Raw genomic sequence first — 27,209 nt, forward strand, 5'->3', positions numbered from 1 at the left:
ACCCACAGAGGTGCACATGTTCTGTATATGAGGCACACTCAATTTGAAAATCTCAGAAATGAAGATGCTTAAAATTGTTTTTCATGTTTCCTGTCCTCCCTCTCAAGAAAACTTTTAGAGTAATCTGTTGCCAGTTAGCAAATATTCTTGCAAATTCAGTAAAACATTTAAAAGTTATAAAATATGGTGCATGATTATTAGTTTTCTCTGCGCCATCCATTAGACCAGAGTGCTCCTAAACATCCTCTACCTGTCTGGTTTTCTCTCCCCACGTCCTACTGTTTTTCTCACCAAGAGATAACCCCAGGGCTGTGTCAGGGGGTTTTCTGTGCAGACCCCTGTGCTGTGTCACCCCTCCTTCCCCTTAGCCTGTGTGCTGGCTGCCAGACCCCCCCCCCCCACATCCTTGCTCAGGCTTCTCTCTTTGGGGCCACCACACCTCCTACCAGTCACATCTAGACTTTCCTCAGTCCTAGTTCTAAGGAGCCCTGTATTCTGTATTTCTATACAGTCTTCTTGTGAGCTCCCCCAGCTCCTCCCCTCCCACACCTCCTACTCCACCATCCTTTACCTGCATATACAGACTCCACCCAAGTCTCAGAACCTTGCTGCAGGGAGGACCCAACCCCACAAAGCATCCCAATTACCTGCAAAGGGCACAGCTTGCTCCTTGCGTGCAATACCTGGAGCGTTTATATGCACTACTTAGAAGCCTTGGGAAGTGTGTCCTGCAGGTCAGTCATGCTGCACCAGTGGTAAGCCGGGAGAAGACAGGGACCGTACATTAGATGTCTTTTATTGTCTGTACACACTCAAAAAATAATTGGGGCACCTGGGTGGCTCAGTCGGTTAAGTATCCGACTTAGGCTCAGGTCATGATCTCGCAGTTCGTGGGTACAAGTCCTGCATTGGGCTCTGTGCTGACAGCTCAGAGCCTGGAGCCTCCTTCAGATTCTGTCTCCCTCTCTCTCTGCCCTCCCCCAGCTTACAATCTGTCTCTCTGTCTCTCTCTCTCTCTGTCTCTCAGAAATAAACATTAAAAAATTTTTTTTCATAATAATTATCCCTGATTGAGAAAATGTAGACTTTTTTAAAAACATTATCTCATTTGTAGACTGTCCTTGACCCTGAGGGTCCAAGTCGAATACGTACTGGGACAGGAGATCCCTAGTGACGTGCATACGTGATGTCCCATGAAAGCCAGTAGAACCCCATCTCTACTATCAGCATGTGGGTGTGGGGAAGTCTGGAAAGTAAAAGCAATGGAGAAATACAAAGGGAATTTCTAAAGTGACATTTCTAAGTAGTCATTGGGAATGAGCAAGAATAGTCAGAAACCTCAGTTCACAAGTAAATCACCCATATACTTGATGAGATTCAGAATCCACTGTAGGTGGCACTCAGGTTTCCATGATTTAAAATGACTACTATCCTAGTTTCTGGCCCTCCTGTTTCAGTGACTAGTTGAGAAGAACATCTCCCTTGAAATGGTTCCCACTGTTGGAGGAAGCAATTTCAGGCCATGGGACAAGGAGATGCCTTAGTCCTAATCAAGGCACATGACTCTGGGCCAGATATCTGAACACCATACGGGCTACTGACCAGTCAGCTCCAGTGCCGTCCTTCCTTCTGTCCTGTGCTCTCCAGGGCTCCCCGCTCAGAACTCTCCCTTGCCAACTGCTCTTCATTTCCATGACGGGGGCTGCGATGATGAACAGCATTCCACCTAGCCCCAGGCTTGCCACCCATATGGTGTCCTTCACCCCTCACAGCAACATGACCCTGCAGGGCAGTCCTGAACCCCCTTTCCCAGATGAGGACCTGGGGTGTCTGCGAGGCAAGCTATTTGCCTAGGGCCTTGTGGAGCCGAACACAGGGCTGGCTTAGACCACAACACATAGGGTATCAGACCTGTGTCTCTTGTCCCTCTTTTGCTCAGTCATCACAAAGACGATTTTACCTTCTTCACTGGTTTTTAATGACACTGAGTAGCATGTAATTAAAAAATAAGTATTTGTCAGAAGCTTTATTACCCCTGAAAGATAACAGTTGAAGAATAACAATCCATTTTTATTGCCTCTCAGTGTTTTGATTGTAGAGCAAAAGCCAAATGAATCTTACAATGAAAAGCTGTATTATTCACCAGTGTTGAAGCATGTTGCAACTTCAAAATACCTATCTGTTGATGCTAAATGCTCTCATTGAAAGTGTTCATTCAGAAAAACTAACTAATAAAAATTTAGAATTATATACTGATTATTTTAAAGAGGTGACCAGCAATAAGCTTAGTAAGATCAGTTTTGCGTAAATGGGCTCACTTAAACTTCCCAATCCCAGATGCATAAATGAAAGAATTGAATTAATGTGGTTTGTTATTCTACATTCTGGTTTCTTATGTCAATCATGTAGACAATAATTCAGCTTGGTAGTCGCCATTTATGCCAGCTTAGCTGTAAAAATTGCCAATTTATTGTGTGCTACTCAATAGCTACTCAATAGATTCTGGAGGGAGAGAGAAGGATGTAATTTGTCTGTTTTCATCTTCCCTGTCAGCAAATAACAGTATTTGCAAATTAGCATGACTATTGCAAACTCTTAACTAAAGTAATATTCAAATTAAACTTAGGCAGCATAAGGCAGTAGAAGGGGCCAGCACTGAAACAAATTGGCCTGGGCTTGAGTTCAAACCCTGCTCAATACTAGCTGGGTAGTCTCAGAAGGATCATTTCTGCTCTCTCAGAAGGATCGTTTCTGCTCCCTTTCTCTGCTTCAGCATCTGTGGTTTGAGATTTCCAAGAGGACCCTGTGGGTTTATGTCTATGAAAGGGCAGAGCAGTGTGCCAACACTGGGTAAGTTCTTATTAATTTCATAAGGATTGTAGTTTATTCTAAGTGAGGTATTGCCCTACTAGAACTCAGGCTGATTATAATGTAAACTCAGAACCATAATGTGTTTTAGAATACCCCCCAAAATACTATAACACTTACTGTGATGGTTGAATATTCTATGTTATAGAAGACAAGACTCAAAAGAGAATTGAGCAAGGAAGTACATTTTTTTTTTTACATCTGAAGGAAAAATAATGGATCTACCATAGGAAGCATTAAGTAAATACCACCTGAATGGATGGAAGGATGGATGGATGGTTGGTTGAAAGGGTAGGTGGATGGATGGATGGATGGATAGATGGATGGATAGATAGATGGAATGGTGGATGGGTGGGTGGAAGGAAGGAGGGAAGGAAGGAAGGCAGGAAAGGAGGGAGGGTGAATGGCAGGCAGAGTAAGTGGAAGTAATAAAGAGTTTGGAAAAGAGGAACCTGGGTTTTCTGGTATAGATAGGCTACCTCATAGGGATCCTACCACCCTCCTAATCTGGAGAACTGTGATACAGTTCTGTTTCACATTAGAATTGTGACCATCTACAACTCTCTTTAAATAAAATACAAAGTCCCTCCAAAGAACACTTTCCTCATCTGGGCCATGTCTCATGCCATTAATGTAAAACTGCTGATTTAATGGAGCTGCTTTTGATCTATGAAGAAAAGACACACCTAATTCAATTTGGCTATTTTTCCAAGAATAAGTGTCTTAATTTGCAGATGGATTTGATTATAATTTTAAGTAATATTGCAGTTGTACTTTTAGTCATGAAGATGATACTGAATGACTTTATGGGGCTCAAAGTGGAAAGTCCCAGAGAATTGTGTGAGTTGGGAATTTTATCTTTAACAACATTCAGGGCCATTTCTGTTTGTAATGTGACAAGTGTATTTTAGTCAGAATGAACAGGATCTCTGATAAGGAATTTTGCATAAAAAATATAAAAGCAGGCAGTTTTCACTTTAAGTGTGAAGTAGGATAATCCCAGAATATAAAAACATGTGAAACTGAGATACAGACACCCATCACTTCTTATCTGTACATTTTCTTTTTAAAGAATATGTTATTACAAAAGAATTTCTAATACTGATCTTTGTTCCCACTGGGTTAGTTTTGTTTTCTTTATTTCCTTCTGGATTACTCTGAAAAATAGAAAATTTCTAGATACTCAAATGTGCCTACTGAAATGTAGTATAGATGTTGAATCTGTTATCCAAATGTTAGACTCAAATGGGATTGAACTTCCATTCTGCACCTGATGACGTATATTCTCCAAGTACAAAAGAAAACCAATCAACAAACAAAAATTTTCTTCCCTCCCACAGTCTACCCTGAGCCAGATTTAGCCATAGCTCACAGAGAAAATTACTTTCCTATAACTGACAACCTGTGGGGCCATTGGCATGACTCTGTCTGGTGTCACGTTAAAAGCCATGGGAGATACCACAGCAGATGAATAGGAACAACACCAGCAGCATAAGGGACACACATGGTCACCCCACACTGGCCACTGTCAGATACAGGATGCCAGGCCCTGGCGGGGGAGATGGGGACACCAGCATATGGGTGAACCTACCAGTGGTGCGAGGTAGTTTTAATGAAGGAATCTGTGACAGATAGAAAGAGACATGTGCATTGCCAAGGGCCCTCGCTGCAGAAGTCCTACCCTGTAGACAGAGGACTTGCACTGGTGGGATTTAGTAAAAAACCACCCTGTCCCTGCCCTAACGCACAGAAATTTCTCTCACTGACATCTTATGGCTAGAAATACTTATTTGTGATCCAAGCATTGAGATTTATTGAATTGCAGGAGGAAAAATCTTTCAAGACAGAGTGAATTTTCTTTCTCCTGAAGTTGGATAATACTGTCTGAATTGTAGGGGATGGAAAAGGTCTTCCATTTCTTCCTTCAGGTTTCCATAAAAACACCAGTGAGGGCATGGAGCTAGGCCTTTTTTTAGTTGTGGCCACACCAGGCTTTTCTCCTGGAGAGAGGGCCATGGCCAAGAGTTGAAGCTCCAAAGTCAGGCTTGTGGAGTGTCTTGTCAGAACTCTGGCATCTATCATCTGAGGGACCCAAAGCAAAACCCCCCTGTGTTCTGCACTTCGGCTTTCCCTACTGAAAAGAGCAATAGAACACGCCATAGTTTCCAGGATGGGATATGATACAGCCTGTAATACGCCTCGCACAGCGCTTGGCCCATGGAAAGCCCACAGCCATTTTAGTTGGTATCACTATCTCAGTATAACCTGTGCTTGATGCCACTTCAGCAGAGGTGCCCCTGGCCTGGGGTAGCTTCCATTGAGGATGCAGTTTGATTCGTGTACCACAGACAGATGCCTCACCCACAGGGCTGTCAGGACAAGGCTGCTGTAATAGGGCATCCTGCACACCGCGTGTCTCCAAGAGTATGCAGCCACCATGCTTGACCACCACTCTGGACTTTTGCTGAGACGTCTGCCGGGTTCCTTATAGGGAGTTTCCCTTTCTCCCCAGTAAGCAGGAGTAAGTGGCACGGTAAAGCACCTCACACACACACACACACATACACACACACACACATACACACACACACACATGACAGCCACCTTGCAGGGTCCTCGGCCCACTGGAAACAAGTTGTTTCTCCACGCTACTTTGATCTACAGCCATGCAGGGACCTCTCCTAGTCTACACTAATGCCAGAACTTCATCCAGACAAACAGTTTTTAACAGAAATGAAATGAGAGTCATTCCATCAGCCCCTGGGAATTTCTATGACCAACGTTGAGAGCAAAACATAAAAATTTCCCACTACATTATTTAATTTTTATGTACATTCTAATCATTGCTTGCTTAATGTGACTGTGACCCACGTACTGGGACAGATCTAAGAGAACGAAAAGGTGCTTTTTGTCTTCCAGCTGCTCAGAACCCTTCCCCAGTCACGATGTTAATGAAACTGTGTTGTTTGTGTTCCTTTGGCCACTTAGGGTTCACTCAGGGCCTGGCCGAGCCTACAGTTGGAGCTGCACCCCCACACATCCCCACCCGATGCCACGCAGCATGACGGCTCAACTCTTGCATCCACTTTGTTGTGTGGCTTCTGCCTAAGTCAGCCATTTGCATTACATGCCGTCTTTAACTGCCAGAAGTCAGTCTTTCATATTAAATGGAAAACATAGTTTTGCTACTTCTGATCACGGAGGAACTTTGTATTATTAGAATTCCCCCAAATTTCCAGTTAGGTTTCGATGATTGTGGCAGGTTTTTTGTCTTTTTGCTCTAACCAATAAGTCTGTGGGTGATTGGGTTTCAGGTGCTGGTCAGCAGCGATAGGTATCCCTCAGGTGTGCTGTGATGCTCTATTTTACCCAGGAAAGCAGAGTCTGCACAGGCCAGAGGAGGCCACTTGGCACCCTTGACTGCCTTTTGGTTTCTAGGTTGCTTGCATTTGGTAACCCCCTAACTTTTCTTGGAGTTTCTCCTCGTCATCTGATCACTGGTACTAAGATGAGTATCTTCCTGGAAAACTCAGATGCCATTAAGCCATTAATATTAAATTATTTAATAGAAATATAGAAATGTTACTTGTTTTCAGATATATTTGTGTTTGTTTTTAAATGCTCAAAAGAGAAAATAATATATAGCTCAAACTTCTAAACATTCTCAAAAGGAGTATTTCTTGAAAAATCAAGAAAATCTGTACAGAGTTTGGTGGAAATACTTTGGGACAGAAAATGCACTTCTCCCATGCCCGAGCCCTGTCATGCTTCATCTGGGCCTAGTGGGTGGTTGACGGCAGCCAGGGAGCATAGTTCGAGAGAGCAATAACCAGAACATCTGCCATAGAAAAAATTTTTATTCTTGTTGATTTGGTTCTCTTATTATCATATATCATCATGAATCTCTTATTTTTAGAATAAATCTAGATATAAACCAATCTGTAGGTCACATGGAATGCACTTTGCCTCCAAAACGAGAGTGATTGAAGCATAAATAATGGATGATTCCGTTCAAGTTACATTGCACTAAATAATACCTGTAATGTATTCATAATAACTTTCCTCTTTCGGTCAGTGGTGATAATGTTAGAGCTTAAAAATCCATGTTTACCGCTATCTCAATTATCTGCCTGTTTTATACTTTGCCACACAGAGGACTCCAGACATTTGGAGACAGTACTGCATTCGTAATTGTTTTATGTTTAGCTGTAACTTTTACATGAATGTTGAATGCCAGCAGAATGTCAGTGGTAGCTGTTTCTCCACCTAAGGCTGAGAGTACAGTTTTTAGCCCCTCACCTGCCGTATCTTTAGGGTGAATGAAAATCTGTGAAAGAGAAACAGTTCAAGTAACATTGACTCCCTTCCTCCCAGAAACCAAGTTATTGGCATAAGCATGGGCCCCTCGGGCTCTCTGTTGTTCACGTTGATCCGTCACTTCTTGGGTCACGTTCATCAGTGAAGCAGCCTATGGAATCCCTGATTGGTCACTTGACGGCACGTTCTCTAGACGTTAAATAGGCTGAATGATGGATTTTCTTGCTGCCGAAGTTTTACTGCCGGGAGGCTTGGAGTGCTGTGTTATGAACTTCTTTCCTCACAGTGACTTATGGAAGGTGAGGTGTATTCGTGGCATCAGAGGTGGAGGTAGGAAATGTGGTTGTTAGGGGTGTGCTCCTCCACAAATCAATACCCTCGGAAGAACTGATCTGAACAAAGATCAAATCCATTTCACCCTTGGAGCATCCGAGATTCTAAGAGAGAAACCCCTTTGCCCTCTCAACTGGAAGGAAAAGGGAATATGAGAGCAGATCTCCAAAGTCTGTAATCTAATAGCCTGAAGCAAACCTATTTCTATCACATTTCCACTTACTCTTATCATTTCCTCAGAATTATTCTTAAACCTGGTCATATGGCTATTTTCTTCTTTCTTAATAGAAGTGGACTGTTTTCCTTTCCAGGAGTGTATCATTAGTGTTTGAAACCTAATCTAATATCTCATACTTCCATGTGTTTAATTTTCTTTTCCCAAATATCCATTTTATTTGGTTACATTGTTCAGTAAAGTCATCCTCTTTATCTGTAACCAGGCTGTGACATTTACTTTGAATGATTCATTTATTTGGGGTCTTAAACAGTCCTAGAATTTAAATTTGCATTATATTGAAAGACAAACAATCTCTGTAAAAAATGATGTATGGCTTTAGGCTATAACTGGCATCTGTTCCCATCTTGATGATTATGGAATTTTAGTCATTTATTGAGGATTATTGAATGCCAACCCAGCCCACCTATGGAGTATTCCTCTGGGTGGCAGATTCCAGGGAAGATGTGAAGGATATGGAAGTGCATCGGAGCGAAATTTCCTCCTTCCAGAAGGGCCCTTCCCAGGGTTCTGTGATATGGCTCAGAACCTTCTTCATCCCTCCCCAGTCCCTCCTCCATCTTTCTTTACTGCAAATGTACTTCTGCCCCTGTCCCAGAGGTGGGCGGGAAGGAGTTCCCAGTGGTGCATCCCCTCTTTTTCTCCTCCAAGATGGTCTCCACACCCACATCTCATTGCTCTGTATCTGCAGCCCAAGCTTGCAGCTGTCATCTCCCTAGTATTTCTCCCCTGACATCACTTCAGACCCCTTAGACTTGACTGTTCCCCTTGTCACCTGAGCCTGAACCCCTGAGTTTTGTCCTGCCTTCTCCCTCTCTCACCAATCATGAGCAGCCCTACAGCCTGAAGCATCCTCTCCCTTCCCTCCACCCCTGCTTTCTTGAGGCCCATGTCAGGTCCCTGACTAGTTCCTCTTCCTCCAGTCTGTCTCCCTTCTAGACCCTTCCAACACGTGCTCTCCCCTGCCATTATCTCTCACGTACCAGTCATATCTTGCTGTTCATCTGTTTAAAAACCTCCAGTGGTTCCCAGATGCTAGAGACTATTATTGCTCCTCCTGCTGTGACAGGCTCTTGGCAGTCTGACCTAGACCACTCCCCATCCACAGGGACTCACATACTCTCTGGGTCCATTCAATCCACAGGGTACTTACCACCCTGCAGGTGATGGGTGTCTGTCCTCCCAGATAAGTTATGAATGCTGTAATCTTTCTCACCTTGTACCCTCCAGCTCCTAGAACAGTCTCTGGCACCTGGTCTGCTCCTCTGTGGGCATCTTCCATGAATAAATGATCCAGCAACAGTGCCCGGAGGGCTTTGTTCTCTGCCAGGTCACCTCTCATCTGCTTCAGAGTGTGCTCAGTGAGGACCTTTTCATTAGAAGACCTACCTCACAGGACATAGTGTGTACCATGCATACCAATAGGCATTTGGGGGGACAGTTTTTCAGTGAGATATAATTTACATACCATAAAACTCACCCTCTTAAATCGTGTACTACAGTGGCTTTTAGTATATTCACCAGATTGTGCAGCCGTTAGCATCGTCCAATTCCAGGATGTTTTTATCACTCCCCAAAAAAACCTGTGTATCCACTCTCCCCACAGCCCCTGTCAAGCTCTAATTTCTTTTCTGACTCCATGGATTTTCTTATTCTGTACATTTATATAAATGGAATCACACAATATGAGGCCTTTTGTATCTACCTTCTCCCACTTAGCAGTAATTTCAAGAGTCATCATGTTGTAGCTGGTTCAGTGCTTCATTCCTTTTTTTGGCTGAATAATATTCCGCTGGATGGAGAGACTACATTTGGTTTATCCATTCTTCAGTTTATGGACATTTGGATTGTTTTCACCTTTTGCCTATTACAAGAGAATGCTGCTGTGACTACTTGTGGCCAGGCTTTTGTGGGCATGTACATTTTTAGTTCTCGTGGGTGTATACCTCAGTATAGATTTGCTGGGTCATGTGTTTGACTGTTGAGGAACTAATGGCCAAACCGTTTTCTGCCCCAGCCATGCCGTTCCACCTTCCCACCAGCAGAGTATGAGAACTCCAATTTCTCCACACCCTCTCCTACACTTTCTGTTGTTCATCCTTGTCTCTGTGATGATAATCACCTTAGTAGGGTTAAAGCAGTACCTCAGTGTGGTTTTTATTTCCATTTCCCTAATGGCTAATGATGTTGAACATCTTTTTATATGTTTGTTGGCCATGTGTTTGCCTTCTTTGGAGAAACGTCTATTCAAATCATCTGCCCACTTTTTAATTGAGTTGTCATTTTATTATTGAAGTACAAGAGTTTATATATTCTCTCTATATTTCTCAGTGTAACCCAACTAATATGAGACCCTTACTAGATAAGTGATTTGCAAATATTTTCCCTCATTCTATGGGTTTCTCTTCACTTTTTTCCCCACTCTCTTCACTTTGTTGATACATTTTCCTATTTTTGTTCTGAGACCAGTGAGCATTTTAAAGCTTTATCCTTTGATTGCTGTTCAGAACATTGCCCAAGAAATGAAAATGTGTTATCACCATCCCCTATATCCTCTCTTCCTAAAGCTGCTGGTGGTGGGACTGATAGAAGAAATCATCTCATTAATTTCCTCATTTTGTAAATTATTCTTAGCTGTCTCTTCTCCAAGCTCAGACTCTCGATGCAACTGTTGATGCATCTTTTTACTAGGTTCAAAGTATATCTATAGATATATTTAAAACATTTGATTCGGGGTAGCATTCCTCAATCCATAGACATCTTTTTTTTTTAATGTTTGTTTCTTTTTGAGAGAGAGAGAGACAGAGCATGAGCAGGAGAGGGGCAGAGAGAGAGGGAGACACAGAATCCAAAGCAAGCTCCAGGCTCCAAGCTGTCAGCACAGAGCCCAGTGCGGGGCTCGAACTCGCAAGCCTTTGAGCCGTGAGATCATGACCTGGGCCAAAGTCCACACCCAATTGACCAAGCCACCCAGGCAGTCTTTGATCCACAGCTGTCTTAAATAATATCCTTTTCATTAGATTTCTGTGAGCACAGCATCTGTCCTTGTGTGAGGAATGTGCCCACCATCTTGTCCATGACACTTTGTTCTCTGCTTCATCCTAGAAGACTGCTTCCACCTCTGCCTGTGCTCCATTTCCTCTTCCCACAAGTCAGGCACATCACCCACCTGGACCCCTTCTCTTCAAGACCATTCTCAGAGGTTATGGTCATTTCAAATCTACAAATAGCCATCTTACCTTTTCAATTTGCTCAAAATATATATGTCCTGGAAATAGGCAAAGAGCAAGTATTGTACAAGCCCAGGGACTAATCTTATAGATGCAAGTCAGCATTGACTTCTTCAAAACTTGAGGGCATGCTGGACTCTCCTTAGTGGTGGCAGGTCTTCTCCAGGTGATCTAGAAACCTAAGTGAGGCCATACTGCTCCCCGGCCTCAAACCATCCAGACCTCCTGTCACCCAGACCCGGCCAGTCTTTCAAATGTACCTCCTGCCCACTCTTACCACCCCAGAGTGGGTACCAATCTCCTTTCACCACCTGAAACTCCCCAGGGCTCCTTTCAACTCATGCTCTCTACACCTGAAATGCTCTTGCTGCTGCTCGCCCCTGCCCCTCTTGATTAGCCCCTTTCTGGCCATCCGTTCAGAGACTTCTCTGCTCTTTTTGTCCCTACTTTCCTACCTGGCACTGATGTAATGACATTTCCCCAGTCTGTGATCCTGTCTCTGCTGGAATGTGGCCCTGCAGAGGGTAGGGGCAGCCTCTGTCCTATTTCCCAGTTGTGGGCCCATCGCCAAGCACTGGTGGACACTCGGCACATATTCCTTCCACAGATGAGTGTTTGAGTGAAAGTGGACTTGCTTTCTGAAAATGCAGAGTCCCTTGAAATCAAGTGTACTAGCAGAGTAGGATGCTGTATAGAAATCACACACACAGGCCTGTGTATATATGTAGTGTGTTAGCCATTCTCTAGTTCAGCCCATTTTGTCATTCTTAGTGTGTGGGAATTCTAGCAAAAGTATCTCTGTAGGAAAACATATTTTTTTTCTTGAAGCAAACCTCCCCCCACTCCAGACCCATGAATGGCATTTGTATCCAAAGTTTTCCACACCTTTCAGGAAATTTTGAGCTCTCATATTTTGGACTGTTTCTGGAACTAAGGCCTTAAAAATAGCACTGCCTCTTTTCTGCCTTTTCTGTGTCTGAATCAGTTGGACCTGTCTATCATTATTATCTCTAACTATATTTTTATATCTGCCTTGGTTTTATTCTTAATGTTTATTTTTGAGAGAGAGATAGACAGAACACGAGCTGGAGAGGGGCAGAGAGAGAGAGACACACACACAGCAACCGAAACAGCTCCAGGCTCTGAGCTGTCAGCACAGCTGGACATTCATGATGCAGGGCTGGAATTCGCGCACTGTGAGACCATGACCTGAGCTGGAATCAGACACTTCTGCAACTGAGCCACCTAGTGCCCCTCTGCCATTGGTTTAAAGAAACTCATTCTGCCCTTTCAATAGGTGAGAAAAGATCCCTTTGATTATTATATTCCATTCTCACCAGATTGCATGTTTATATTATGAAATATTTTAAAGAATAATAAAACCCACCCCTACACCGGCACCCAATGTGTACTGACCAATATATTTGTGATCTTCTCCTGTGCTGCCTCTTCCCCCACTTCAGATATAATCTGAGTGATAGTTTCACTGCATATGTGTGTATTCCTGAAGCAGTATGTTTTACTTTGCCTGTTTTTTAAATTTATGTATAGGGTCACCTGGGTGGCTCAGTTGGTTAAGCGTCTGACTCTTGTCTCAGCTCGAGTCATGATCTCAGTTTATGAGTGTGAGCCCTGCGCCGGGCTCCGCGCTGGTGGCACAGAGCTTCCTTGGGATTCTCTCTCCCCTTTTCCCCTCTCCCACTTATGTTTTCTCTCTCTCTCTCTCAAAATAAGTAAATAAACTTAAAAAAAATAAATGTATATAGATAGAATTGCACTGTACATGTTCTTCGATGAATTACTTTTTCAGTAACATTGTTTTTAAGTTTCATCCATACTAATACACATACCTGTGGTTTATTTTCACTGCTGTATAGTATTCTACTGTGTGACTACATCTATCAGTAGATGTTAAAAATGGTTTCTCTCTCTTTTTTGACTTTGCTACTGTCTATAGAATATTATAAACACTGTTACATGTGGGACTGCTGGCCCACAAGTCTGCATATCTGCCCTTTCCTGGATAATGTCAAATTGCCTTCCTGAGAAGTTAGGCCAATTACCTCCTACCAGTAGTCTCTAAGAATTCCTCTGCCCATCCTCTCTGACATTTGGCGTTATTAGTTTTTTTTGTTTTGCCAGTCTGGTATATATAAAATGGTATCTCATTGTGGCTGAAATAATCCCTGATTATTAGTGATGTTAAGCACTTAACATCCATTCATAGTTTATGTTTTGGAAATGCTTGTGTATTTTGCCCATTTTTTCTAATAGATTATTTGGTTCTTTTATTGATTTTTAGGAGTTCTTTACATGTTCTGGACATTTACCCTTTGTCAGTTCTGTGTTGCAGATGACTTCTCCACTTTGTGCCTTGTCATTTTACCTCCTTTATACTACTGTGGTAAATAGTAGTTCTCAATTCGAATATGCCCAGATGTACCAGGCTTCCCATTTATGGTGCATGTTTTTGTTTCTTATTTAATAAATCATTTCAAATCCCAAGGTCAGAAAGAAATTGCCCCATGCTTTCTTCTGGAAGTTTTGTATCACTTATTTGTTTCATCTAAGCAGAATTTTACTTCAAATTGAAAACTCCCTAATCTCTCTTCATAAGCTGCCTTTGCTTGAAATATATCTAGCAGTATCCTAGCCCAGAGCAGTGGGCACAAATCCTAGGCATTCATCTGTCCATTTAGTAAATATTGTGTAAAGCACATATAAGCTAGGTAATGTGAGTGATGTAAGAATGAACCTGACCCATACAGTGTAATATGGTGTACTCCTCAGGAGTATAATGGGCTAGTGGTGGGCGCCAGAAAGATATGCCTAATCCCAGAATTTGTGAATGTTAACTTATTCCAATAACGGTCTTTGCAACTAGAAGTGAAGGATCTTGAGATGAGAAGATCATCCTGGATTATCCAGGTGGGCCTTAAATCCAATGACAAGTGTCTTTATCAGAGACATACAGAGAAGAGAAGGAGACAGTATAGACAAAGAGGCAGGGATGAGAGGGATGCAGTCACCCAGAGCCTCTGCAGGAAGTCAGGCCTTGCTGACAACTTAATTTTGAACTTCTGCCCTCCCAGAACTGTGAGAGAACAAATTTCTTTTGTTTTAAGCCCCCTTGCCCAGTTCGTGGTCATTTACAGCAGCCACAGAAAACGAATACAAGGATATTTGAGATGAGATGGTCCTACATGGTAACTATAGCCAGGGGCTCTTTCCTCCAATGTTACACCCTCAAGGGTTGAACAGCAATGGTGGCAAAATTTGCAAGTGCCGCGACTTCTGCGACGTCTCCAACTTCTTGGAGGCACATGGGGCTGTCCAGAGCCTCCCAGCCAGTGCTGGAACTTGGCTTCTCTCCCTTCAGAGACCACTGCCGTGGGAAGTAGGGTCTGCAGAGTTACAGGAGTGGCCAGCTCCGGGTGGGCTTGTGTCAGCGATAAAGGGCTGCCTGAGTTAAGAAGGAAAACCAAGAGAGGTAGGAAAACCTCTGCAGGACACAGACACTGACATCAGGAGGCTCCTCCAAGGCTGCTTCGTCAGGCTGAGCCGAGTGGCCATTCCTGGGAAGTTTAGAGAAGGTCCAGACAAGAAGAGTTTCAAAGGTTGAAAAGAAGATATAGCCTGCAATACAGACTCTTTCAAACTGTTTTCTTTTTCCCTTAAAAGAAAAAAAAAAAATAGGGGCACCTGGGTGGCTCAGTAGGTTGAGCGTCTGACTTGGGCTCAGGTCATTATTTTACAGTTCATGAGTTTGGGCCCTGTGTTGGGCTCTGTGCTGACAGCTCAGAACCTGAACCCCACTTTGGATTCTGTGTTTCCCTCTCTCTCTCTGCCTTTCCCCCATTCGTGCCCTGTCTCTCTCAAAGAAATAAATAAAATTTAAAAAAATTTTAAAGAAAATATGTAGGGATGCCTGGGTGGCTTAATCAGTTAAGTGTCTGGCTTCGGCTCAGGTTATGATCCCTCGGTTCGTGGGATTGAGCCCCGTGTCGGGCTCTGTGCTGACAGCTCAGAGCCTGGAGCCTGTTTCAGATTCTATGTCTCCTTCTCTCTCTCTGCCCCTCCCCTGCTCGTGCTGTCTCTCTCTGTCTCTCAAAAATAAATAAAAGATGGGAAAAAAAGAAAATATATAAATCGGGTTATTGCAAGAGAAAAGGTTGAAAATCCTAAACAGCAGTCAACAATACATAGCATGATTAAGTAAAAAGAAACAAAAATGAAGTAATTGTTATTTTTCTGAATTTACAAAGTCAACATGGTCTTTGGATGTTGATGCAGCTTAAACCTATGTATGGCCTCAGATTGATTTTCACACCCATATAGATTTAAGTCCGTTGATTTATCCTCACTGGTAGTTTAGCTCCCAACCTTGCACAAAATCCCAAACTTAATCCTATGCATTCTCGAAATCAAGATATTAGCTGAGAGCAGTAAAGGTTAGAAGACCTAGGTTGTGGTCCCAACTGCACCACCGAGTAACTGTGACTCTGAAACTCTGGAAAATCACTTGAACCCTTCACACTTCCACTTCCTCATCAGTAATGTGGAGGCCCTGAGGCATCCTCACCCCAGCTCAGGAGGATCTAGCATAATGGAGGCTTGCTTGTCCTAAAGGCACAGAGGTTCCCCTAGCTTATCCACGATGCTCTTTCTGGAAGATGAACCCCTAAGCCCACATTAAGTAGGGAAAGGGGCAGGCAATCCACATCCCGCACACTTCTCTTGTGCTCTGGCACTTGGGCCGGGTCGAGGCTTCAATATGTGATTGCATCTGGTCCTCCGGGCAGCCCCAAGAGCAGATGTCAGTGTCCTTGCTTTACACATCAGGCAACCGAGCCTGGGGTATTGGAGCAGCTTGCCCTGGGTCCCCCCACAGTAGCAGGGAGAATCTTAAAGCTCAAACCTAAGACCCTCTTCCTCCTAAAGGCAAGCTCCTTCCTGTCAGACAGCTGCTGCCATTTCTAAAAATAAAAACAATCAGAATAAACTTGGGGAGTTGGGTTTGGATTTTGGGGCTTTTGCAACCCAGGTGAATGTGTCTTGAGGGTCTCAGAAAGTTCTCTTGGAAGTTTTTGTTAAAATAGAAGTGGCAAAGATATATTTATTTGAATAGAGGGATATCGGTAATTGATGAAATTCTTACGTGAAAATGTAGACACAGCGGGTCACCGAAGAAACTCAAAATATCTAGGAACCAAGATGGATTTCTAGGTAGTAGTTTGAATGTTCTCTGAATTGAGTAATCAAAGGGAAAATTATCTCTTTAAAAAATGCTTTATTGTATTTGGTTTTTAATAAGATAGTAATTCAGAACAGAATTGAAGTTTTACAGTTGTTCGTGGACTTTTTAAGACGACAACAACAGGGCAGTGGCTAATATTAAAACAGGTTTTAGATTTGTGACCAGGTGTCTCTTTGGCCACTGCTTTCAGCCAGAGGCACTGACCATCCACTACCTGATGTTATTACAACATTCAGTTCATATTTTAACATGTCTTACGCAGGAGAGGAACCTTAGAATAGCATTTTGATATCTAAGTTATTAATGCTTTTTTTTTAAATAGAAAGCAAACGACATTAAAACCCTAAAGATGTTAGATAAGAAAATGTCAGGGGCGGCTAGGTGGCTCAGTCGGGTAAGTGACCGACTTCGGCTCAGGTCATGATCTCAGGGTCTGTGAGGTAGACTCCTGCGTTGGGCTCTGTGCTGACAGCTCAGAGCCTGGAGCTGCTTCAGATCCTGTGTCTCCCTCTCTTTCTCTGCACCCCCCCCCCCCGCCACTAGCACTTCGTAACTCTCTCTCAAAAATAAATAAACATTAATTCCAAGGGCCCACTTGTATACAGATTAAAAAAAAGAAAAGAAAATGTCAGGTGATGCTGCTTCTAATTGTTCCTGTTGGTACTAATAAATTCAGTTAAATCTCAGAGCTATGTACATTCTTTAAAGCTACTAAAAGAAATGATTTTTGGCACCGTGAGCTCCTTCGCTGTTTCTAAACACTGCCAGGATTGGGGTGGTGTTTGTTTTCTTTTTGTCATGGTGTTTACATGCCCTGGCGTGGGCCACGAGTGAAAATGCATTTGGTGATCTTCTGGTCCCCCCGCAGTCCCTAATGAATGTTTGTCTAAATGACAACACCCAGTTTAGCGCTGTTAACGCTCCAGTGACAGCATAGGACCAGCATGGGGGTGGGGGGGTGTTCGCTACATGTGACGAGGGCATGAATGCGAGATTGGGAATCTTCTGTGAGGTAAACACTTCCTCCTCTGGTATCCAGTTACGGAAGCACCTTTTTGTGCTGTCTCCCACAGTGCCTTCTTTTAGGAGTCAGACTGTAAATATTCATCGAGTCAGAGAATCTCAAAGCTTAATTATCACCCCCAGTAACCCTAGTGCTGGACTTGCTCTTAGGAGCCCAGATTTCTCAGCCTTGACAAGGACAAGCTTATGAACTGGATGCTGTCGTCCAGGGTGTGAGGATGACGGGCTGCTGTCTGAGGTCAATTCCTGTGGTATTACACATGGCATCTCTTTGTAGGGTTGACTGCGAGCGTGATTAACATCGCAGCCACTCTTGCAGATACGTGGCTTCCATAGCACATTTAGCAAAATGCATCCGCTCTTCTATTTTGTTCACCATTGTCCCAAGCACTGTATGTGGATGTGTTGAACGCAGTGGGGCCTTTCAGGAAACAGCAGGACTATTCTAGACAGAGCATGACAGGTCTTTAGAGGGCTGTGCCTGCTCTAACCCTGGCCCTCAAGCAGACTGCGGTCTGAAAGGGGGAGCCATGAATTGCGTGTTGACAGCAGGCCACGGCTGTCCTAAGGCTCAGGTGGTTGTCAGCCATAAGTTTAGCTCAGCTCTTTGAGTAATTTGTCACGCCTCGCTCGGCCCCTGCTGGGCCAGCACGTGCCAGCTTAGTGTCAGAGTGCCTGTTCGCCAGACGGCCACTCAGGCCTAACGTCCTGCTGTTCCCTGGACCAGCGACTTGCTGGGGCCATGCACGGAGGGCCGAGCCGTGCGACAGCCAAGTGCTGTGCAGAATAAGCATGTTCATAATGAGACGTGAATGGCATTAGTGGGTCCCTCTAGAATTGGGCCTGAGAGGACGCCTCTCATTGTGGAAGTTTGGCAGCCTGTTCATCAGGGCGAGTCACCGGGAGTTCAGCCTGCATTCGAGAAGCCGATTCAGTCTCCCACCGCCCAGGCTGTCATACCGTCTACATAAAACACTGTAAATCTATCAGAGAGACCACTTTTGAAATCTTCGACCTCATTTTGCTTTTTTAAAGTTATATAAACCAAGCCTAAAGAGAAATTCTGGACCAGAGCTGCCCAGTACCCCTCACCACGACAGGGGACATGGTCCACATGCGTGCAGTCCAGCATAGTGACCCCAGCTGCACGTGGCTGCTGGGTGCTTGAAATACAGCTAGTGGGACAGAGGAACTGAATTCCTAGTTTTTTAATTAATTTAAATTTAAATTTAGATAGCCACATGCGGCTCATGGCTACCACATTAGACAGCAGAGCCCCAAGATGCCTCTGGTCTCATGGTGTAAAAATCTTCCTCTGAGTATAACTAAAGGGGGCCGAAGAGGAAGAGCCTGCGTTGGGAAACCCGTGTGCATACTTTGACAGTAGAAAATAGAAAAATATTTTCCATCTTAAAACACATGCTTACTGAGAGCTAATCGGAAAAACATAATTGTCACCAACTTTTATTTTTAAAGAGGCCATTTTGGAAAGATAGTTTTAAAACATGGTGAGAAATGCTACAATTACTTTTGCTCTTCCAGAGCAGCAAATAATGAACTCATTGATGGTGATCCACATTCCCTGTGTTTGTAGAGAATTAGCATGATTTTCCAAATGACTAAAACACATCTTTTAACTTTTGCGTTGATAACAAGGAAGGGGAAAATGAGACGTCATGCCGACTTCCCCAAGTGTTAATTCATAAAGTCATATGTGCAGTGCCTCCATCCGCTGTCCAATTGTTCTGACGTTATCCTGTTATTGGAAGTGTATGATTCACCTTCTGAGGAAACAGAAGCCATACACAAAAGGGGAAGATTTGCTTTCTGCCCTGTGAAAGGCTGCCGCACGCAGGGGTCCTATTAAGACAGCTGGAAAGTTGCTTCAGTGTGTTACGCTTGTAAGTTTTATTGGTGACTGGTTTTTGATTACACATTTGAATGCATGTGTTCCAGACTGCAGTTTTAATTAAAAGGCAATAGTCTTTTCTTTTTTAAATTACATTGTGCACTCTCTGCTAGAGTCCTTCACTTATTAGTTCCTATTTTCTAATGCTTGTAGCCTATCCTGGCTTGAGGCACTGGTACCCACTCAGAGCATACCTTCCTGGCCTTCCCTCTTCTGTGCAGTGTCTTTTTTTCTTTTTTAATTGTACCACCAATTCTGGCTTCAAGTGTCAATTCATTTTATAGGATACTGAGAAGAACATTCTGTCCACTGACCTAGGAAGGGAAGGTCCAACATTGTCCCACAGCCATCCATGGAAAGAGACGCCGTCACAATCAATGCCTCTGTTTGTTGGTTTGGATCAACCTTAATGATCTTTTATTGTGATTCTATAACTTATTGGTGTTCAGAGTAATACTGCTGTTGCTGTTGTAACTGAAGTCTAAGAGAAACAGGTCTCAACATCAGAATCTTACTGTTGATTATGACTTCTCCATAATTCCCTGGCGGGATGTTAATGGACTCATAAGATACTTTCTTCCCCCCAACACACATAAAAGTCACATAACCGTACTCTTACCAGAGTGAGCCTTGTCATTGTTATGTGTGTCGTTCCACATGTGCACTTGTTTCCTTAACCAACGGCCACAGCTACGAAGAACGAGCTCTGTACCTCGAAGCAATAATTCAGAACCACCAAGAAGTAATGACGTTTGAGGACTTCGCGGCACAAGTCTTTTCTCCCTCGCCCAGCCCCTCCCTCGGCGGAACGGGTGAGTGTCTGCATTATTGTGCCCTCCCTCGCTTAGGACACACTGGAGCAGCAGATGTACACCTGTTTTTCACAGATAAATGCTTGCAAATTTAAGAAGAGCATTCTCCCTCTGAATCAACTAATGAATATCAAAAGGAATGATGACATTCATTTTAATTTGTTTTGTATCCGAGCTGTTCACTCAGTGCTTTTCTTCAGCTATCCTGTTAACCCTCGAATCTAGCAAGGTTAATGAACTTTTTCTCAGTAATGTGCTCCGGTTCATTCAGGAGTGTAGGTTTCTTGCTGAGCTGGGAATATGTTGTTTAAAAGCGATGCTGGAATCAGTGCTTACTTATCAAAAAAGTGTTCCTCACAGTTGAAGCCGTTGCTACTAATGCTAAATGGGGATTATGCTGCCGAGATACTCGGGTCAGGGATTAATGCAGGAGAGATGGAAGGACAGTGTCCCCTACTCCATCATTACAGCAGAGCGGTGTGCACGCTTTCTCTCTGGAGTGGTCTGTGTCACACGGACAGGCTGCCGACCAGCACAGCACCTGGTGTGGAACCTGTTTAGAAACTGGCTTTCAGTCATTTTCATTTAGTATGCCAATCGATATTTCAAGAATTTCCATGAATGTGCTTGTTTTTAGGTTTTACTCTTTTTATATTTCCAATTCAAAAAAAAAGGGGGGTACTACCACTTAAACTGATTATATGATTACTGTGTGTTTTTTTTTTCCCAGAGAATAGAATTACTTGTGAATTTCTGCATGTAATTACAGATTAATTGCCTTTCAGCGAGTAAATGGGATAGTTAGTCAATGCATGTTGAAATTCTCAATGAGGGGCTTCCTTCTTCTTCCACCGGTGTAGACACAACTGTTAGCGTGCTTAATAGATTTCTAACCTGTGTCAATTGTCTCTGAACACTGCCTTACTTCTCTGATTCTGACTTGTTAACAAATATCTTACACACAAAGTGAAAAAATTAAATTCAGTGAAATAAATCACTTACAAATAAAATCAGCCATGCATCATTGTTTAACATCGCTGGCTTCAGTCCTTGCCTCTCCGAGCTTTGTTGGGAGATAAGAGGGGGAGGCTTGCACTTGCACTGGGAGCCAGGAGCAGCAGGCAGAAGGCCGGGGAGATAAGCAAGCTGGCCGAGGTGCGGGAGCCTTGCGATTTACATAATCACGCCTCTGCTTCCTGGTGAGGCGTCAAGAAACACCGGAATGGCCTCTATTGATCTTTGTTGAACTGGAATACTAAACTACATGAGAAAGCTTATAACTTAAAGCTTTGATTAATGTTTCTTACATTAAAAAAAAAAGTAGAACAGCTGTGAATTGAATTCTTTTATACAGTCTGCCAACATTCTATCTAAAACCAAAAAAAAAAAAAATCAGTTTCAAGGGAAATGAAGATTTCACACCAGTCTGCCTAGAGGTTGAAAATCATTTCTAGTGTGTAGGTGAAAGAACATGAAGCAAGCTAATTTTTTAATGATTGCATTCTGCTCTTTCTTATCCTCATGAGGTCCTGGGACTTAGTTTTTCTTTGCAGGGTTTTGTGAGTCCTTTTTTTTTTTAACTCCTGAGAAGGGCTTTTGTTTCCTAAAATTAGAAGAAATGGAATAATAACTAGGCATTGACATTCCTCAACTCTTACATTCTTAAGGCTCTAGATTAAGATGTTCCTAAAAAAATATTGATGAACTTTGTTTTCTATGCAAAGTTTCTATATAAATTAGTTTGATCTTTTCCAAAAGTTTATAATTATTTAAATTATTTAAAGTATTTAAATAAAAATTCAAATGAGCTAGTGTGTAGGTAATATCTTAAGTGAGTCTCCAGAAGTGATTTGGGTTTTTCAAGACCTGCTGTTTGGAGGCAATTAATTGCTAGCAAGCAGGCTTCTTCAAGAGCATCACATTTGCCAGAGTCACTTAGCAGATAAGGGTCTGACAGCTCATGAGTGGGCCCTGGAACCCTTGTTACAAAAGGAACATGAAACCAAAGACAAGACAAATGCTGGTTCTTCCTCCTTTCAAATTATTGGCATCCATATTACATTTCATGTTAGGGTTTAGAGCATTCCGTGTTGAGTGATAAAATTTTTTGTACACATCGCACGCCAATCCATGAACACGGATTTTAAGTTTGGGCACTGTGTTCTCTGTCACCACTTTGCATATCTGCCCACATCGAAGATGAGGAAGTAACTGGAAAGGAACTTGGCATGAGCTGAAATCTGAGGGCAGTGCAGTGAGGGCAGAGCACTTCCAGACCATAAATAGGCACATTTTCAGAAGCACATCCTCCGCTCTTCACATTGCCAGTTTTGCTTTTGAGGAATCCCTATCCCAGCCTGTTACTGCTTTTACAGATGAAAACATTTTTCATTTATTCAGTGTTTCCTGTTTTCTTGGGACAAGTACAGTCAAATCCAGATGAGCCAGCTAGCTTAAACTAAGAAACAGAGGTGAACTCTGCTCTTCCAAGCAGCAAGCCAACTGGAAAAATTGACCCTGAGCGGCTTAAGCCCCCACCGTGCACTTAGGACCCAATCAGACCCTCTCGGCCAGCAGTGCCATCAAAGCGGGGCCTTGGGCTCCTGCTCACATGCATATGCACAATCTGAGGAATTAAGGGCTCCCGGGTTTTCTTTGTATCTGTATCCTCACTGCAAGGGACTTTGTCGTTAATGCCGAGGGAGAGTAACCTGAACGTTGTATTCCTTCCACACTGTGTTTGTAGCAGCAAGCAGCTCCCTTTTCTAGAAGGAAGGCCTGTGATATCAGCCTTGGAGTCCTATGCATAAGTAAGAAGTGTGCTCAGTGGGAGTGGCTTATGCCCAAAGAGGCTGTGGTTGGGAAATGCCTTCTATCCAGACTCCCCCTGCCCCAGTGTTGTTGCTTGTCACCCGAGTCACCGAGTCACTGAGTCACCGGAGGCAGCCAGAGAGGGGCACACTGGCCAAGTAAATGTGTTTCTCTTCATGATTCACTGTCAACCAATGATGAGGATGTAGGGTCTTTAATTGTTAGCCGATAGGTGGGTGTTCTGCTTTTTAAAAGGAGGTTTAAAATAAAACTATTTTCCAAGTCAGAAAATGCTATTTTAAAACACCACCTACCACATACATATGCCGTGCATCACTTGTACTGATAATACCCAGTGCATAGTAAGTATTTGAGCTGCCTTTTTTTTTAGCCCTGTAATTTATGTTCCTTTTGACTCCTTCCTTATTGACCAGCAATTTCTGAAAGGTAGCCAGTGTTAAAATATTGGCTGCAATTAACACACACACATATATATATGTGTTGTTTACATACATATATATGTTTTATACATGTATATATACACATTTAACACCCATACACACATTGGGGTGAGGGACTCAGCTTGTGTTTTCATGCATGTTTCCAAGGAAGTGGGGGGCTGCAGAGAGGCCTTCAAAGGGTTAACTGGAATGGGCACCCTCCACTGCTGGGCGGGACTGATGTAATCACTGCAGCTCACAGCCAAGTGCATCTGTTCACCATGAGGTCATTCTTCTGCATGCTAATGATTTGGAAAATCAAGTCTAATGTTTGACATTATCGGAAAGGATATAAATGGTATAAATCTTTACCTTTTGGAAGTCGGTCTTATAAACAAGAAGAGAAAAAAGAAAGTCTAGCTTGGACCTGAGATGTTGTTTTTTCCAAGAGCTGATTTAAAGGTTGTGTCTAGATCTTAAAACCTTGGAGGAATCCACTTGTGTCTGTTGATAAACGAATCCCCAAATCACTAGTACAGTCACAGCTAGCAATTTGGTAGTGGAGGACTACAGGTATGTCTGATTTAATATCTGATTTTAAGAATTTTCAAGTGCTTTGGTTGGAACCTGATAAAAATTGAGTTTTTCAAAGAAATGTCCAAAATCCAGTTAAAGGAGTTGTTCTCAGTGTACACAAATCAACAGTGTTTGCTGAAGATGCCAACACTGTTTTTGGTTCTTTTCTACCTTAATATTTCTGCAGAGAGCCAGCAGAGGGAGCACAAATCTTTGTTTATTTGTGAGCCCTACATAAACATATTTGATTCCTCCAGGATATGGTCAGACATGCTTCCACCTTTATGATAGGCTAGGTGGTAAAGGTTCCAGAATTTAGAGCAAGTGGGAGGAAACTCCTCATTCAGCTCCACCAGATTCTGTCACTTTTAATATAGGTCATATTTGGAGCTTAACCCAGATTAGTCTGAGTCGGTCTTAGGAGGTTGCCGCCACCATGCCTATTGCACAAAACCGTAAGCTTTCAGCGGTCATGCTCAGGAAGTGCACATGTGCCCTCTTGGAAAGGATTATTATGCTCACCTACATAATAAAAAAAGACTTTTATAGTTTTCTGCTACAGCAAAATCAAATTAAGTGCATAGAACCTATCAGAAGACTCTGCGTGGTGTCACTAGAGGGTGATGACCCTCATCAGACTGCAGGTGTATCGGTCCCAAAGTGAAGCTGGCAAGTAGATGCTGCACATACTACTTTTGTAACTCATCAGCCTTTGCCTAGAGGAGTTAACCAGCTGGACCCCCGAACCATACATGGTGGTTATGTGTACCAAAATATTGCAGGCTTGCCATTCTGCATGCAGATCCCAACGTGACCAGTTCACTGGCAGTTAGCAATCAGGTTGATCCCCAGAAACTGCACAAGGTAGACTATAACTATAACCCCCCAAAAGATGACAGATTGTCCCCTTTCATTGAGGGTGGTCATATTACCAATTCATTCAGCCTCTCTCTCCCTCCCTCCCCCATGCCCCTCTCTCCTCCCCTTCCTCCATTCTTCCCTCCATGTTAAGGTGTTCTTCATAAGGTTTCAATTGATAACATTTCTTATGTGTTCACCTTCCTAATAAATTTGCTGAAACCAGCAAAGAACCCTGTAGAACATGGAACTAAAGGAAGCTTCAGGGGATATCAAGCCTAAGCCCATCACATCAATTTTGAGTAAGCTGAAGACCAAGCTATGAAGGGACAACCAAAAGGCCATGGGCAATTTGGCAGTGGGGTCCTCACCCCTCATTCCACACTGTTTTTTCTTCCCAAAGTGGAGTCCAGCATTAGTGATATCATCCAAGACTTACCAAGTCCCCTACTTGGTAAGTTGTCACCAAATGCTGGCTGTCAGTTACATTGGTCACAGAATTCCTAACCAGCCGGTTATAAGAGTTTATCAATCTACAAGACCCATATCTCCTCTCTGAGAGGAAAGAAGCAAATACTATCTTAATGTTTTTTGAACAGAGCCTCTTCCGGAAAGCTGTATCTTCCTCATTACTCTTCAGAAGGTTTTCAGGAGACAAGAATGAGATTTAGGGAAGTGATGGTGCTGGAAACATAAACCACAGAAACTCACAGTATAATTATTCTGATGACAGTTTATCTCTTCACTGGCCAGCACACCTGCATAATTGTGACAGTGTATGAGGCAGCCTTGCAGTGGCTTCAGAATCCTTTAAGGAGCCCTCTCATTCCCACTTCTAACCAACTACATCAAACAGAGGAGGAAACTGAAGCCCAGAATACACTCTGACTTCCTGGAATGAGCAAATGTGCAGTAGAGGCTCCCACATGCCCTTGGTAGATTAGGCTCCAAGGGTTCAGGCAGGCCATCCCAACACTTGGAGGGGCATCTGATATTCTGGAGGGGGGGGGGCGGAACAGAGCCAGCACCCCAGCCTAGAGCCCATGCACCCACACACTACTGCTGAACCCTGAAACAAAGGCAGATGTCAGTACCCATCAGCAAACCTTGGACCCTCTCATCCCCCATTGCCAAGGTTTATGGATTTTCCTCCCTTAGTACTTAATACAGCCCAGGCTTGACTTCTTTTGCTCTTCCTTGCATATAACCACCCGAATCATTCTAACTCCACTGTCTTCCTGTCCTCCTTGCTCAACACGGACCAGAATCTTCCACCTGGCACCAGCCTCCCCAGCTTCCGTGGAGGCTCTTTGCAGGGAGGATGGATTCCCCTGAGAGGGCCAGTGTCCTCTGTGTCCCAGTGTGTGGCCACAGCCGAGTTACCTGTTTCTCTACAGCTTAGTCTGATTCTGTAAAATGAGTCTAATAAGAACCTTCCTTTAAGGGTATCCATAAGGATTCAGCAAGTGAATATGTGTGAGGAGATGAGCACAGTGCCCGGCACACAGAGAACCCTCAGCAGGGTTTACGGGGCTCTCATACTCACCCACCCTGTCTGTCCATGCTTTTCCTCACTCCATCTTATGCAACCCTCTTCCTCTTCCAACCCATCTTCCTTCTGTCTTTCTCTTGGAACATGTGCCTCCAGATTCTTCCTTTCTTATCCTGGAATACACCGCTGCCTACCCATTGACCTGTCTGCTGGAAGGGGAGTGCAGGCCAGGGACCACAACTGTGGAAATGCCATCCTAGCACCTGCCCTGTAGGGATGGTCCCATAAATCAGAGCCATGACTGCTGGCTTTTTATTAGTGTTAGTTCAAGACCTGGAAGAAAGCTTAAAACTCCAGTAAAATCATCCAGAAGTTTCCCTGAAAGACAAGTTCTCTTAGCCTATTCAAGAACTCCAGCCCCTGCCCGCTCTCAGCAGCTTCAGCACGTTTGGCTGTATAGCCAACCCGGTGTTGCCACATGGCCTATAAAGAGCTAACCACCCCACACAGTGTTTCCATCCCAGCAGTACCTCCCAGAGCCAGCCCGAATCTTCCTTTCCACATAACCAGCTCAATTCTGACCTGCTTCCATATGACATATTTTTTAAAACCTAAAATGTATTCTTCTTGCAAAGATGATAAAGCATCCATTGGATTTCTTTAAACCACCCATAATCCCATCACCCAAACCCAGTAGTCCTGGCCCCAGCTTGCAATTCACCTGCGAATCTCTATGTATTCTGATGCTATGTCCCTCTTCCAGAGATGTGCATATATTGGTCTGCAGTGTGGCCTGAGCATGAAAAATCCTGAGGGTGAAGCGCCTGGGTGGCTCATTCAGCTGAGCTTCCAACTTCGGCTCAGGTCATGATCTCAAGGTCTGTGGGTTCAAGCCCTGCATTGGGCTCTGTGCTGACAGCTCAGGACCTGGAGCCTGCTTCATATTCTGTCTCCCTCTCTCTCTCTGTCCCTCCCTTCTCACCCTCTATCTCTCTCTCTCAAAAATAAGCATTAAAATTTTTTTTAATTCCTGAGGGCATTTTATTAT

General features: G+C 43.5%; 1 protein-coding gene across 5 annotated transcripts in view; it reads left to right on the forward strand.

The window, feature by feature from the left end:
* The window catches only part of RALGAPA2 (Ral GTPase activating protein catalytic alpha subunit 2), a 316,716-nt gene that overhangs the window by 274,353 nt on the left and 15,154 nt on the right, over positions 1 to 27,209 (forward strand). For all 5 annotated transcript variants that reach the window (XM_029916028.1, XM_029916025.1, XM_029916024.1 and 2 more), the window contains one exon: positions 19,863 to 19,984. In XM_029916028.1, the coding sequence (XP_029771888.1) occupies positions 19,863 to 19,984 (122 nt within the window). The remainder of the gene's footprint in view (positions 1 to 19,862; positions 19,985 to 27,209) is intronic.

This window comes from Suricata suricatta, chromosome 12 (assembly GCF_006229205.1).
Source record: "Suricata suricatta isolate VVHF042 chromosome 12, meerkat_22Aug2017_6uvM2_HiC, whole genome shotgun sequence".
Taxonomy (NCBI): Eukaryota; Metazoa; Chordata; class Mammalia; order Carnivora; family Herpestidae; genus Suricata; species Suricata suricatta.